This window comes from Haliotis rubra, unplaced genomic scaffold (assembly GCF_003918875.1).
Source record: "Haliotis rubra isolate DU_JTF1 unplaced genomic scaffold, ASM391887v1 Scf1208, whole genome shotgun sequence".
NCBI classification, from domain to species: Eukaryota; Metazoa; Mollusca; class Gastropoda; order Lepetellida; family Haliotidae; genus Haliotis; species Haliotis rubra.
Window position 1 is genome coordinate 224,146 of NW_025765124.1, and position 13,685 is coordinate 237,830.

The 13,685-nt window shown below is 40.7% G+C and overlaps 2 protein-coding genes across 2 annotated transcripts; both read right to left on the reverse strand.

Moving 5' to 3' along the window:
* Positions 1-3,896, reverse strand: LOC124264757 (putative serine protease K12H4.7). The gene is made up of 4 exons (XM_046699537.1): positions 3,705-3,896; positions 1,806-1,899; positions 1,057-1,265; positions 1-148 (listed from the first exon to the last, which is right to left on the reverse strand). The coding sequence occupies exons 1-4, from the start codon at positions 3,880-3,882 to the stop codon at positions 18-20; spliced, it is 612 nt and encodes a 203-aa protein (XP_046555493.1). The 5' UTR covers positions 3,883-3,896; the 3' UTR covers positions 1-17.
* Positions 3,897-4,606: 710 nt separating this feature from the next.
* On the reverse strand, positions 4,607-11,248 carry LOC124264728 (putative serine protease F56F10.1). The gene is made up of 7 exons (XM_046699503.1): positions 11,078-11,248; positions 10,360-10,544; positions 9,323-9,459; positions 7,867-7,962; positions 6,733-6,865; positions 4,776-4,887; positions 4,607-4,624 (listed from the first exon to the last, which is right to left on the reverse strand). Exons 1-7 carry the CDS (start codon positions 11,246-11,248, stop codon positions 4,607-4,609), a joined length of 852 nt encoding a protein of 283 aa, XP_046555459.1.
* Between the last annotated feature and the right edge of the window lie 2,437 nt (positions 11,249-13,685).

The following is a 13,685-nucleotide window of genomic DNA, read 5'->3' on the forward strand; positions in this document are numbered from 1 at the left end:
GTTCGTTGACGTTCACTTCACCCGACTAACGGGACTGCACCAGCCGATATCCACTGTCTGATGAGTTGTCGGATCCTGGCTCTGGCTTGTGTGACCCCAGCAATGTCTGTGGCAGCAGGAGCTCCCATGTCTGGGGTGTGGCCACCACCTGCAACATGCACGATTATACCATCTAACCACATTGCAATAAAACAATTAGAATGATAATAAAAGTCAATGTGCGTTGCGCTTTTCCAGTGGTCAGTATCATGTTCAAAGAAAACCGAAAACTTGAGGGAAGAGACAGGTTTTGACAGCAGTTCTAAAGCTGGAATAGGTTGGACAAGTATAGAAATAATGTCGAAGACCGTTCCACTGGGACCGCCTCCGTTGTGTAATGGTTAGATTCTCGACCGCGTCATACCAAAAGACGTTAAAATATGGTACTTGTTGGTCCCTGCCTGGCGCTCGGTATAAATAGGTACATCAAGGACTGGTCGGCTCGGAGTCAGTAGAATGTGTCTGAGTGGGGTATTCATGCTTCACTGCGGCATGGTATCTCAGTGGGCTAGCACTATAAAACCAGCTTAAGTCTGGGCTAGTACAAGCAGCCGCACATACACATACACGCGCATACACGTCGTCATATGAGCGAAATATTCTCAAGTACGACGTTAAACCCAGTTTCACCTCACCTCAGTTCCACTGACATGATGCTGTGAAGTAGGACCATCTCTGTCCATAGCTAACAAGTTTCACTTTTCGTACAAGAAATCGGTTATCTAATAGTTCGTTTTGTTTGTGTTCATGGTCACTATTTATTGTTACAATTGTTTCTTCTACTGCTCTGTTTCATGAGACTCAGTTCCTCTGACCATGAGGTTAAACATACAACGTTCTTGTACCAACGCATCAGCAGTTATCGGATGTATCTAAAGAACCTATAAAATTTTGTCTTCCCCAGATTCAAGAAAATGGAAACAATGAAATATTTGTGTGCATCAAAATATTTTTCTGTCTAAAGCAAACTTAACAATATCGTGATATTTTGCTTCATCACTGACGAGTGAAACTTACCGTTGATGATTATAACATGGGCTCCTGGGTTCGGGTCCGTGTTAAATCCATACTTGCCCCATGGGTCAAAGGATCCTTGTGTGTAGACGATGTTGGTGTTCTTGACGTCAAGTCCGGCGTAGTTGGTTATTAATTCGTCGTGGCCCTTCAGAATCAGAGACCGGTTGAATTCTGGACCGAAGTAGCCTTCACAGCCTTTAAGAAAGTACCTGGAAAGAAAGGAATCGCGCCATCAACGTTGACGAGTTTTAAATCAGATTGTTCTTAAGTCAGAAAGATTTAAGTGAGATGTTTGTTAGACTCAAGTCAGGATTGCGACGACTTCAATTTATTGTTTATATCCCCAGTGTATTGACAAATATATGACCCGTTAGAATCCGGGTTAGAATTGGTCTTTAGCAACCCATGCTTATCGTAAGAGGCGAATAACGGGATCAGTTGGCTAGGCCTGTATCGATGCAGATGACGTCAACTCTGTATTGTCTGCCCAAACCAGATCATTTACAGACTGCAGTCACAAAGCTGGAATATTGCTGAACGTGGTGTTGAACAAACAAGCCAACAACAATGATTAATGTATACGGTTACTCCATCCTCATGTGTGTTAATTATTAAAACCAAGCATCGGCTCTAAATATCTAACAAGATCAGGGCCCCCACACAGGGCTGCTACGACTTGCAGACTTTTAAAAGTACCTAAAAGTCGTTTTGACATGTGCAGTATAAGATCACACAATGTTGGTACTTACTCTTCACTCACGGCTTGTCCAAAGGGTTGATTGTTTGCATATGTTGGAGTGAACAAACCAGTCTGAGTGCACTTCTGATACCTCCACTGACGTTCTGCAAAACAGCTTTTTGTTCACAAAATGATAGATGAAGAGGCAACTGGATCGATGTCTGATCATTTCTAATTAGACGTAAATGGCCAGTTGCAAAAGAATAGTCAACCAATGTTAGCCTTGATACTGAATGAGGTGGGGTAGCCTTGTAGTTTTTCACTTCCCCACGAGGGTACAATATGTTTAGCCAATTTCTCCTTTCGCCTGTGGCGATATTGATGGATTTGTGTTGAAAGCGGCGTAAATGAATACTCACAATTAAAACATATCCCATTTGATGTAAAGGGCAAAAGAGCTGTGAAAATATTATGATTCGCCATTCACACAGTGCTCCAAGCAAAGTAAATATTTACAGCCGCACACCAGAACTCTTGCCATGCAATGACGGAATGTATATAACACGACAACCATGTAATATATGAACCAGGAAATCCTGTTAATTTACAATTACGACTACGGTGTGGAATTTAAGAAAAATATTATCTTCCTTTATATTGAATGAAAAGTAACAAACTACAATACAGATTACTCTAACAATCTATTAAACGTTTGATAGAAAACTGATTTTATGACATTGAGCAAATTAAATTGAAGAAGGCCACTTATAGAATTGTGTACTTGTGTTTAATGAACTTGAAATGGCTACAAAAGAACAAGCTTCAGTAACTTGGCAACACTGAATTCTTCTCGTATTATAAAAGGGAGAGCAGGAGAACATCGTAATCGCCATCAGTTCGAACTTGACCAAAAAGAAAGGATCGAGCTTCAAGTACCAAGTTTATATAATTGGAAAGCTCTCCAGGAGATGAATCGATCTTATTTGTCTCGTAATATGTATTCATAACCATTGCCCACAAATGAGGTCAGAAAATACGTTTCTACAGAAATGTCTAGCTTCATAAGTTTTCATTTCAAATATTTTAGCTAGATATTTTTTCTTCCGTAATAATTTGGCCTAAATCAAATCAAATAAGCTTATAGTTACTACACATATGTGCAAGAGACTCGTGGAAAACCGTCGTTAACTTGATAGAAATGTACATTGAGACATTAATGCTGAAAATGCTCCATTCAGATCATATTCCTGTACCGTCGAAGGCGTTCATTAGCACGGGGCAGATCGATATAAATTGCCTTGAAACAGTAGATGTTGCAAGATTTATATCATGCTATTAACAATGTCAGGCAAAGTTCCGAACATAATCTACCCCTGTTAAAGCAGGTCTTTCAGGTTGAACCACAATGGTGTTTTCTTTTTTCAAACCAAAAATATATATCAATTAGGGCATTGAGACGTGCTGAACATGAGTGAAATATTTGAAACACAATCACCTGATGAGGAAGATCTTCCATTTGTAAGTTCTCTAACATGGGTCTTGAGATCAAGTAATGTTTGCTTTCATTTCTGTCTTTTTGTATTTCTCAATCACTGTCCTAATCGATTATGTCATAATTAACATAATATTTGGTATGGGTTGGTAGAGTTAAGACATTTAAGACTTTTTCTGAAAGTTTAGTTTCCCAAACAGTAGTGATATATGTGTGAAGGTTTTGGTAGATTATATAGAACAGGGCTATTCACAAACACCGTACTCACACCCTCACACCCTTTGGAATCCTCATCTAAATACAAGTCAAGGGGAGCTGAAGCCCACCAACCTGCAGGTTGAAAGCAGCATTAAATCCCAATCTCCGTCCAGAAGCGGTGTGGTAGCCTAGTCCTAATGCAAAAGTTCTGGGTTCGAATGCCTTTACTGGGTTAAGTGTATAGATTGTTTGTAAGAAATGACTGAGGACCGACAATACCTGCAAATAGGTTCCTGTTGTTGTAGCGTATATCTCTGCCCAAGCTCACGGCTCTCTCGAACGTAATGTTCCTACATTGACCATTCAGGGATGTATAATTTCGATTGACGATAACAGCATAGCGTGAGAATCGTTCTAGCGGCGTCCCTGCTGTTTTGTCAGTGAGCATTTTGCACATTGTAGACACGGACCGAACGTCCAGTGGACTCTGAAAAAGGAACGGAATATAAAACCATGTCTGTGCGCCTATTATACACATCCTTGATACCAACGTTCCCTGGTCTGTCATGCCGTTTTAGTGAGTGAGTGAGTGAGCAGGTGGGTGGTGGTATTGGTGGGTTGGTGGATCAGAATGATTTTACTCTGCCGTTTGCATTATTCTTGCAATATCACGACAGGGGACTCCATAAATGGGCTTCACACACAGTACCCATGTGGGGAATCGAAACCGGGTCCTCGGCGTGACGAGCGAATGGGTTAACCACGTGGCCAACCTACCGCCTCTCATGACCCTTTAAGTCCAATTTCAATGACATGATCTAATAGGTACGCATTCATTCGAATTGCAGTCAGAAATCTGTGTTAAGTTGGTGCTTGGATGTTCAAACTAGATTATTTACAGAAAACTGTAATAGATAAACGAATAATTGCTGAATGCGGGGTTAAACAACAGAAAATGCTAAACTGGATAATACTGACTGACTGAGTTTGGTTTTACGCCGCTGGTGGGCGGTGGTATTGGTGGGTTGGTGGTTCAGAATTATTATACTCTGCCGTTTGCAATATTCCAGCAACAACACGGCGGGGGACACCAGAAATGGGCTTCACACTTCACACATTGTACCCATGTTGGGATTCGAACCCGGGTCTTCGGCGTGACGAGCCAACGCTTAACCATTAGGCTACCCCAGCGTCCCAAACTGGATAATAAATGAACGTATGATATGTGACCATAATAGCTATATTCAAGCATGACATGATAAAACAAGGAATTACATCGCTAGGCTATAACATCCCTCATCTTCATCGATGAAGTAAATGTGTCAATCTAAAGACAGATAAGTCACATACCATGATATCGGAATCTTCCTTGTTGAATGCTGCCGTCAAACCAATCTGGTTGAGAAGGAACATATTCATACTCTCTACGTCCAGTTTATTTGAAGCATTGAAGTCACAGAACCTGCAGCATATGTAACATGTCATCACTACACGTACGTTTTCGTATGTATTAGGCATGATATTTTTCTGTGGATAATAAAAGGTTGGGTTTGAACACTTGAGTTATTTGTCTCTGGTTCAGGCTCCTTCACTGCGTCACGATAGGGCTGAGACGTTAAATATTAACTCACTCACTCACTCCTTCACACATATTTCAAATTGACAGGAATCAAGGAGAATCAGCCAAAAACAAATTTTCCAAAATTCGAACCGCATTCGGGAGAGAATGTCAAAATAATAACAAAATTCAAGCTTTGTAAGAACGTGACTCCCAAGTGCTATCTGACGTCAACGTTTCGGGGACAGGTGGCCACGTTTCCATGCGACTCGGTGGTGTTCTGATGGCGTCAGGGCTCTTCTGAGGAGCATTCGGGACGATCTGAATGTATTCCAGGTGTATTCGATGTACATTCGAGCTGTATTCCGACTCCGACATCAATCGAAATATTCCGATACATTTGAAGAATACACCTGAAGTCCAGCAGCAATCGAGATACATTCCGACTCATTCGAGGCGCATTCGAGACATTCTGACAGGATTTGAAGTGGCTTGTCTTTTTTATTCCCCCTCGAATATGTTCAAAATACTTAGAATGCAGTAAGAATACTTAGAATGCAGTTAGAATGCAGTTAGAATGCAGTATCAATACTTAGAATGCAGTTCGAATGCACCTCAAATACCGTTCGATATTTTTCCACTTCGAATGTTCAAAACATTCGGGCATGTTGCAAGAATTGACCCGAACAATTGAAATGCATTCGGAATGTAATAAGAAGTTTTAGAAATCAGTTCGAATTTCCAGAAATCTCCAGACATTTTTCATTCTGACAGCATTCCGCCTCAAGAGTGACGGGGTTATTATGACTTTCACAAGGTTGAATAAATGGTTATATATGTTCCTCTAACATGTTGAAACATGAAGGCAACACTGGAGAAGTTTCGCCCGAAACGACAAAACAGCAGCAACAAATGAACTTTGGTGGACTCCAGCACTCGTGGGTATTTAGTGTTAGAATTCATCCCCAGCCGTTCTGTTCACACGCACGCACACACACGAATACAACTTCTGCACCAGAGAGCCTTCTTAAGGCTATGTGTGTCGACGTACCCTGATTTCGCGATGGTAGTTAATGGTAACTGCAGTCTGAGTGTTGCTCACAATATCGATCACCGAATTACTCGGTCTAGAGTCGACTATGTGGAGGAACATGTCATTTGGGATGAAACTGAGAGCGGCTTTAAACAACACGCACACTAACGCACTTACAAGCTCACGCACGCACGCACACGGACAGTTGATGGATATCATATACATAGTACTGTGGATGATGCCATTAACAGGCTACATGATATTTGTTACCGCCTCACTTTGTTTTCCTCATCCTTTTTTGGACATATATATTTTGTTCATGTAGCAAAATGTAATTTGTAGATACTTTTTAAAATTATTTTTGGGAAGGCACTAATGATGTTTTGACATGAATAATGCTACCTTTTGATGCAATAAAGTACATTTTATGCATGCAAAATATATTTATCAGCATCTGGAAATTCAGCAAATAAAGTAAACAACCTACAGTCAAATACTGCTGTATCGAATTAGAATGGGCGTAAATAAATACTTCAAGTTATCCGATTTCGACACAATCGTAAAATGATTACTTCATTAGCATTTACGTCAAGTCAGCCATAAATTCAAGACTGCAATTAATGTATTGACAAAATTATGACAAACTAGAAACCATAAAATATTTTATAGTCTCTGACAATGAGACAAGCTGAACAGGGACCACTTAACCACCTCACCTGAAGAGCGACTGCAGCTTCTTGACGCCAGCATCCGTCTTGAGACTTGCCCTGACTTCATCAAATATATCTGACGCAGCCTGGTAGCATCCTGATTCTGTACGCAGATCGTCTCCGACAGTAACAAAATACTCTGAAAGCGTTGACACAAATTATGGCTGATCATAACATAATCTTTCAATCTACGCAAGCATATATTGATCATATACGTCCTACCGGAAGTGCCCGGTCAGTGGGCTGGGTTAGAATAGGTCCAAGTAATCTTTGCTCTGGTCAGTAGGCGACGGATCGGGTGTCGATGACTTGGTTAATGTGTGTCATCGTTCTCAGATGGCGGGATTTGTGCTCATGATATCGATCATTTGTCTGATTACAAAATTTACAGGCCGCTGTCGTGTAGCTGGAATATTTTATCGTGCTGCTTTAAACAACTCTAACACATCTCGAGGAGTTTTCTGAATCCTTCGTAATAAACGATGATAAAATATTGTAAGTGCAACTGTTAGTAACAGGTGATGATAGATGGTTCACTTGTTTCAATTGCAACATTGCAGTATTTCGATCCGCATTATCTGATACGATCTCATAATCATGTTACGGATCAGTGACCCGTTCCACATAGCGATCGTAGCGTTAAGGTGATCGTAACTTCTATACTTTAACATAGACTTACGACTGTCGTAGCGCTACGATCGGCTTGTGGAACGGGGTCCTCGTAGCCCAAAGAGATCGTAGCGCTGAGGTGATAGTAACTCCCATACCTTAACATAGACTTACGACTGTCGTAGCGCTAAGGTGATCGATCATAACTCCCATACTTTAACATAGACTTACGACTGTCGAAGAACTACGATCGCGTTGAGGAACGGGGTCCAGGGCCTAGATTTTCGAAGCTCTCTTAGCGCTAAGATAGTCGTAAGTTAATGTTAATGTATGGCACTTAAGACTATCGTAGCGTAGAGCTTCGGAAATCTAGGCCCAGGTCATCAGAACACAGTCGGAATATGGCACTTACAACAAACAACAACGGAGCTGCCTCGGTAATGTATATTTAGAAAAGAGATTAATATGTGGTTTAGATTTTAGCTGTTTGTTTTCCGGAAGATGTTCATAAACAAACACACATATAATCACCTTTGACAAACACTGGTGAAGTTATTGGTGCACTGTCAGCTACAGCTCCTGTGACGAGATGGGGGAACTTGGACCGGAGCCAAGTTGACATCATACCTACAATTCAAATAAGTTTTTGACCATTCATTTTGATCTACATTGGAATTACCATTGTAAACTACAGATTCGTGCATCAGATAGTGTTTCAATACCTCTAAAACAGTCTCACCTTGATATCATAGTTAACAGCTTATGTGAAAAGTAGTCCTGAAGCAGATCAGACCTGGATTCGAACCTACGATCTTTGGTTAAAGCTGTCCTCGATTAGAGAATACTCCCCCCACTCAACCCCATTTTGTGTTTGATCACAGCTAAAATGTTGAATTGTTTTGGCACCAAATACCTGTGTCCAGGATGGACTAAAGAACATATGATAATATACACAAAGAACTTAGTTAAGCTCCCCTGACATAGCTCACGATTGAATGAGCCCCGATCTTAACCATTGGAGCATATCTGGGATATGATTGGTCTTCGTATGCAACAAAGGGGACCTTCTGTACAGAACCTGGCCCAGCTGGAAGTTGCTTTACACGAGTATTGGCGTAGACTGCCCCTTCAGAGGATCAGGAGGCTGACAGGGGGTATGAGGAGGAGGGTGCTGGCTGTCTTACAGTCACATAGAGGTTACACTCGGTACTGACCTTGAATCGCGTAGGACACGCCACATGACATTTTGAATGTTTTACATTCACCAATAAATTCAACATTAAACTTTCAAGGACCATACTTGAACAGACATGGTTTTGTATGAAAATCACTGGGGTTTTTTTATATGAGCAATTATCATCATAAAATCAACATGGATTCCAATTTTTTGTCATGTTGGATGAGTCAAAGGATCATACGGGTCAGAAAAACTCATGTTCTTCCATCGTGGTCACCACGAGAAGTGTTATGTGCGTGTTGGAACCTTATCATTGCAAAATTTAGGGGCGCTTAATAAAGTTCTTTGTGTATATTTGATTTGTGAAAATGTATCAGAAAAAAACTCTGACGACTTTCTCACGCCCCATCCTGACAACTTGTGAAGATCCGGGCTTAAATTTGTCTTCATCATCTCATGCTTGTGGCAAAAGACGGTTGATGGGATCGGGTTGTCAGTCTCGGACATTTCATCGTTTCCCAGTCGCAAATACCGATGGTCATGGTATCATTCACTGGAGTGTGGTCCATTAATCAACTGACAATCAAGCTAAGAAGGGAACTGAAGCTTGTATAGCTGTGTTTTAAAAACAAACAGTAGTTGTGATATCGATTCCATGCTTCACATGGCCTCTTTGTACAAAATGTAATACAGCTAACAAAATAGTCTATCTTTGTTCGCAGTCTAAGTAGTTTTAGAGCATATCACTAACATCTAGTTGGTAAATAGTATAATAAGTATCTAACACATGGTATCATGGCAGCAGATTACCTGTGTATGATCCTCCAAATGTGATCCATTTCGGATTCTTGAAGTTGCGTTCCTTGTTTGTCTTGACTATGAAGGTAGCCAAGTCCTCCAGCGCTTGTTCAACGGTCAGGTACTGTAGATTATTAACACTAAAGTCTCTGGAGGAACAACGAATAATACGGAATAGTACGTGATATTTTGTGGCGAATACGCCAAACTGGAGATTTAGTGACAGACAAGTCGTTGAACTGGCCATGAAAATGTATTGCAAAATTAAATGATACGTCAACCTTGAACAATTTGTCTTGAATCAATCATTAAAATCCATATGTGTCTGTGGCCCCTTTCATGCTAAAATCACACCGGTATTTCTGCTCAAGTGTTAGTTCATTGAAGTTCATTGTAAAATATCAGTTATCTTGTAAAATAGAGATAATTCAACACAGTGAATCGGTGTATTTAGGCTCTCTGATTGCACCCATCATATTAAGTGAGTGAATGAGTTTAGTTTTACTTCGCACTCAGCAACTATTCCAGCTATATGGCAGCTGTAAATAATCGAGTCTGGACCATGCAATCCAGTGATCAACAGCATTAGCATCGATCTATGCAATGGGGATACGATGACATGTGTCAATCAAGTCAGCGACCACCCGATCCCGTTAGTTGCCTCTTACGACAAGCATGGGTTACTGAAGATCAATTCTACGGATCATCATATAAAAACATGTGTCAAATACGAGTAGGTATGTTACAGTGGAAAATAGGGAATTGCCTCGGACATCATTTTGGTTAATGGTGCGCTAAAGCTTGAAACGTAAGATTCCTCAAACATGTGTATAATGAAACATTTACAATGAAGGCTGAATTAAAGGCTAAACAACACAATCAATGAAGCTGTCAGTAAGGTTCGTGGAATGAGTAAGATCAATGGTGACTTGACATTTGTAGACAGAAATTGGAACTGGAGCTATGTGAATATTCCAGGATTTTCACGATGAAGTTCAAGTCATCCCTCATATTGTCATAACATAGTCACGCAGAAAGCTGTCACTTACGGTGTTGGCTGGCTTTTCCCATAATATCGATGCTCCACAGCAAAGCCAATGGCGTTGAATGTCTTAGCATAATCTAGCCAAGCTCCATTCCCAGTAAATATAGCAGGAGAAAGAGGTGTCTGTGGACCTACAAACAGGAAGATTGGCCCGCCTGGTTTGTAGAACTTGTCGACAACGAAATATCGCTGAAATCATATAGCGAAAATAGACATGAAAGAATCATTTGCACGACTGAACGTGTTGATCAAAATAAGGGAAAGGTCAATCTTGTAATCCTTCCAAAGAATTCGGCTGAATGTTTTCTGTGCCAAAAACAATGCAACGACTTTAAAATTTTGGAAAATATGATTCAGTTTCCCAAAGGGTCAGTGTATATTATACGAATAACCCATCGGTCTCAACTTTTCATGGCCTTACGATCGACTTCACGCTTTAGCAATATTCACGCCAGAAATGGGTTTTCTCACATTGTTGGAGAATCAAACCCTGTTCTTTGGCGTGACAAGCAAATGCTTTAACCACAAGGCTACACCGTCTCAGGGACTTTACGGACATCGTTGATTGTCACCGTAGCCAAACGGCGTGGGGATTTAATTGTGGCCTTTTAGAAGCATGCTTGTACGTGCATAGTTATCATTGATGTCTTTTTCAGGAAATGCAAACGCATGTGTACCGCAAGAAAAATTGATCGAAAGAGCTTACAAGATAAGGAACTCACCTGCTTCCAGTAGCGAGTATCAACCACGTTGAAGTGGTCAAGTTTCTGATCGAACGATTGCTCAGGATAAGCTGTGGATGGACCATCTTCAGCCCTTGAAGCAGCAAACCCTTCTCCCTCCGCTGCCAGACATACCACTACCGCACAAAGGCACACGACGAAAGTTTTCATGGTCGTGATTGGACAAAATTTGTTCCACTACCTGCATTGTCCCGAAACTGATTTATTTATATAGAGCGGCAAGTTGTGCAGGTTGCGGTGTCATTGTTTACTTAGGAAGATATGGTGGTTTAACATACTTACTATTCCGGGATACACACGCACAGAAAAAGTAAAAAGGCAGCAGTTAATGAATATTCATGATGATTTGACAAAAATCACGTTTTGGAGTGGAGCACTCTAAACCTAAAAACTGAAAATGTATTTCTGCACAATTGCAAAATACTGTGACATCGACGTAGAGTTGTGTGCATCAAAAAAAGGTTTAGTGCATCACTGCATTGTGTGTATCAATACATGGCTGTATGTATCACTGATGGTTGTGTGTATCACTGTATGGTTGTGTGTACTCACGGTATGGTTGTGTGTATCACTGCATGGTTGTGTGTATCGTTGTACTGTGTGTAAAACTGCATGGTTGTTTGTATCACTGTATGGTTGTTTCTATCACTGTATGGCTGTGTGTATCACTGTATGGTTCTATGTATTACTGTATGGTTGTGTGTATCACTGTATGGTTGTGTGTAACACTGCATGGTTGCACCACTGATACACACAACCATACAGTGATACACACAACAATACAGTGATACACACAACTATGCAGTGATACACACAACCATGCAGTGATACACACAACCATACAGTGATACACACAACCATATAGTGATGCTTACAATGCAGTGATACACTCAACCATGCAGTGATACACACAACCATACAATGATACACACAACCATGCAGTGATACACACAACTATGCAGTGATACACACAACCATGCACTGATGCATACAGTACAGGGATACACACAACCATGCAGTGATACACACAACCATGCAGCGATACACACAACTATGCAGTGATACACACAATGCAGTGATAAAACAACCATACAGTGATACACACAACCATACAGTGATAAACACAATGCAGTGATACACACAACCATACAGCGATGCACAAAACCATGCAGTGATACACACAACTATGCAGTGATACACACAACCATGCACTGATGCATACAGTACAGTGATACACACAACCATGCAGTTATACACACAACCATACAGCGATACACACATCCATGCAGTGATACACACAACAATGCAGTGGTACGCACAACTATGCACTGATACACACAATGCAGTGATACACACAACCATACAGTGATACACAAAAACATACAGTGATACACACAACATACAGTGATACACACAATGCAGTGATACACACAATCATACAGTGATGCACACAAGAGAGTGATACACACAACAATGCAGTGATGCACACAACTATACAGTGATATACAACCATACAGTGATACACACAACCATGCAGTGATACACACAACAATGCAGTGATGCACACAACCATGCAGTGTTACACACAAACAAACAGTGATACACACAACCATAGAATGGTGCACACAACCATACAGTGTTACACACAACCATGCGGTGATACACACAACAATACAATGATACACACAACCATACAGTGATACACACAACCATACAGTGCTACACTCAACCTTGAAGGGATACACACAATCATACAGTGATGCACAAAACCATATAACGATATACACAACCATACAGTGTTACACATAACCATGCAGTGGTACACAAAACCATTCAGTGATACACACAACCATGCAGTGATACACACAACAATGCAGTGATACACACAACCATGCAGTGTAACACATACATAGTTTGATACACACATAATGCAGTAATACACACAACCGTGCAGTGATACACACAACAATAGAGTGGTGCACACAACCATACAGTGATGCACACATACATACAGTGATACACACATAAATGCAGTAATACACACAACCATACAGTGATACACACAACCATGCAGTGATACACAAAACCATACCGTGATACAAACAACCATTAAGGGTTACACACAATCATGCAGTGATGCACACAACCATGCAGTGTTACACACAATCATACAGTGATACACACAACCATACAGTGTTACACACAACCATGCAGTGATACACACAACCATAGAGTGATACACACAACCATGCAGTGATACACACAACCATACAGTGATGAACACATAAATAAAGTAATACACACAACCATACAGTGATACACACAACTATGCAGTGATACACACAACCATACAGTGATACACACAAACATACAGTGATACACATAAATGCAGTAATACACACAACCATACAGTGACACACACAACCATACAGTGATGCACACAACCATACAGTGATACACACAACCATACAGTGATACACACAACCATACAGTGATACACACAACCATGCAGTGATGCACACAACCATACAGTGATACACACAACCATACAGTGATACACACAACCATACAGTGATACACACAACCA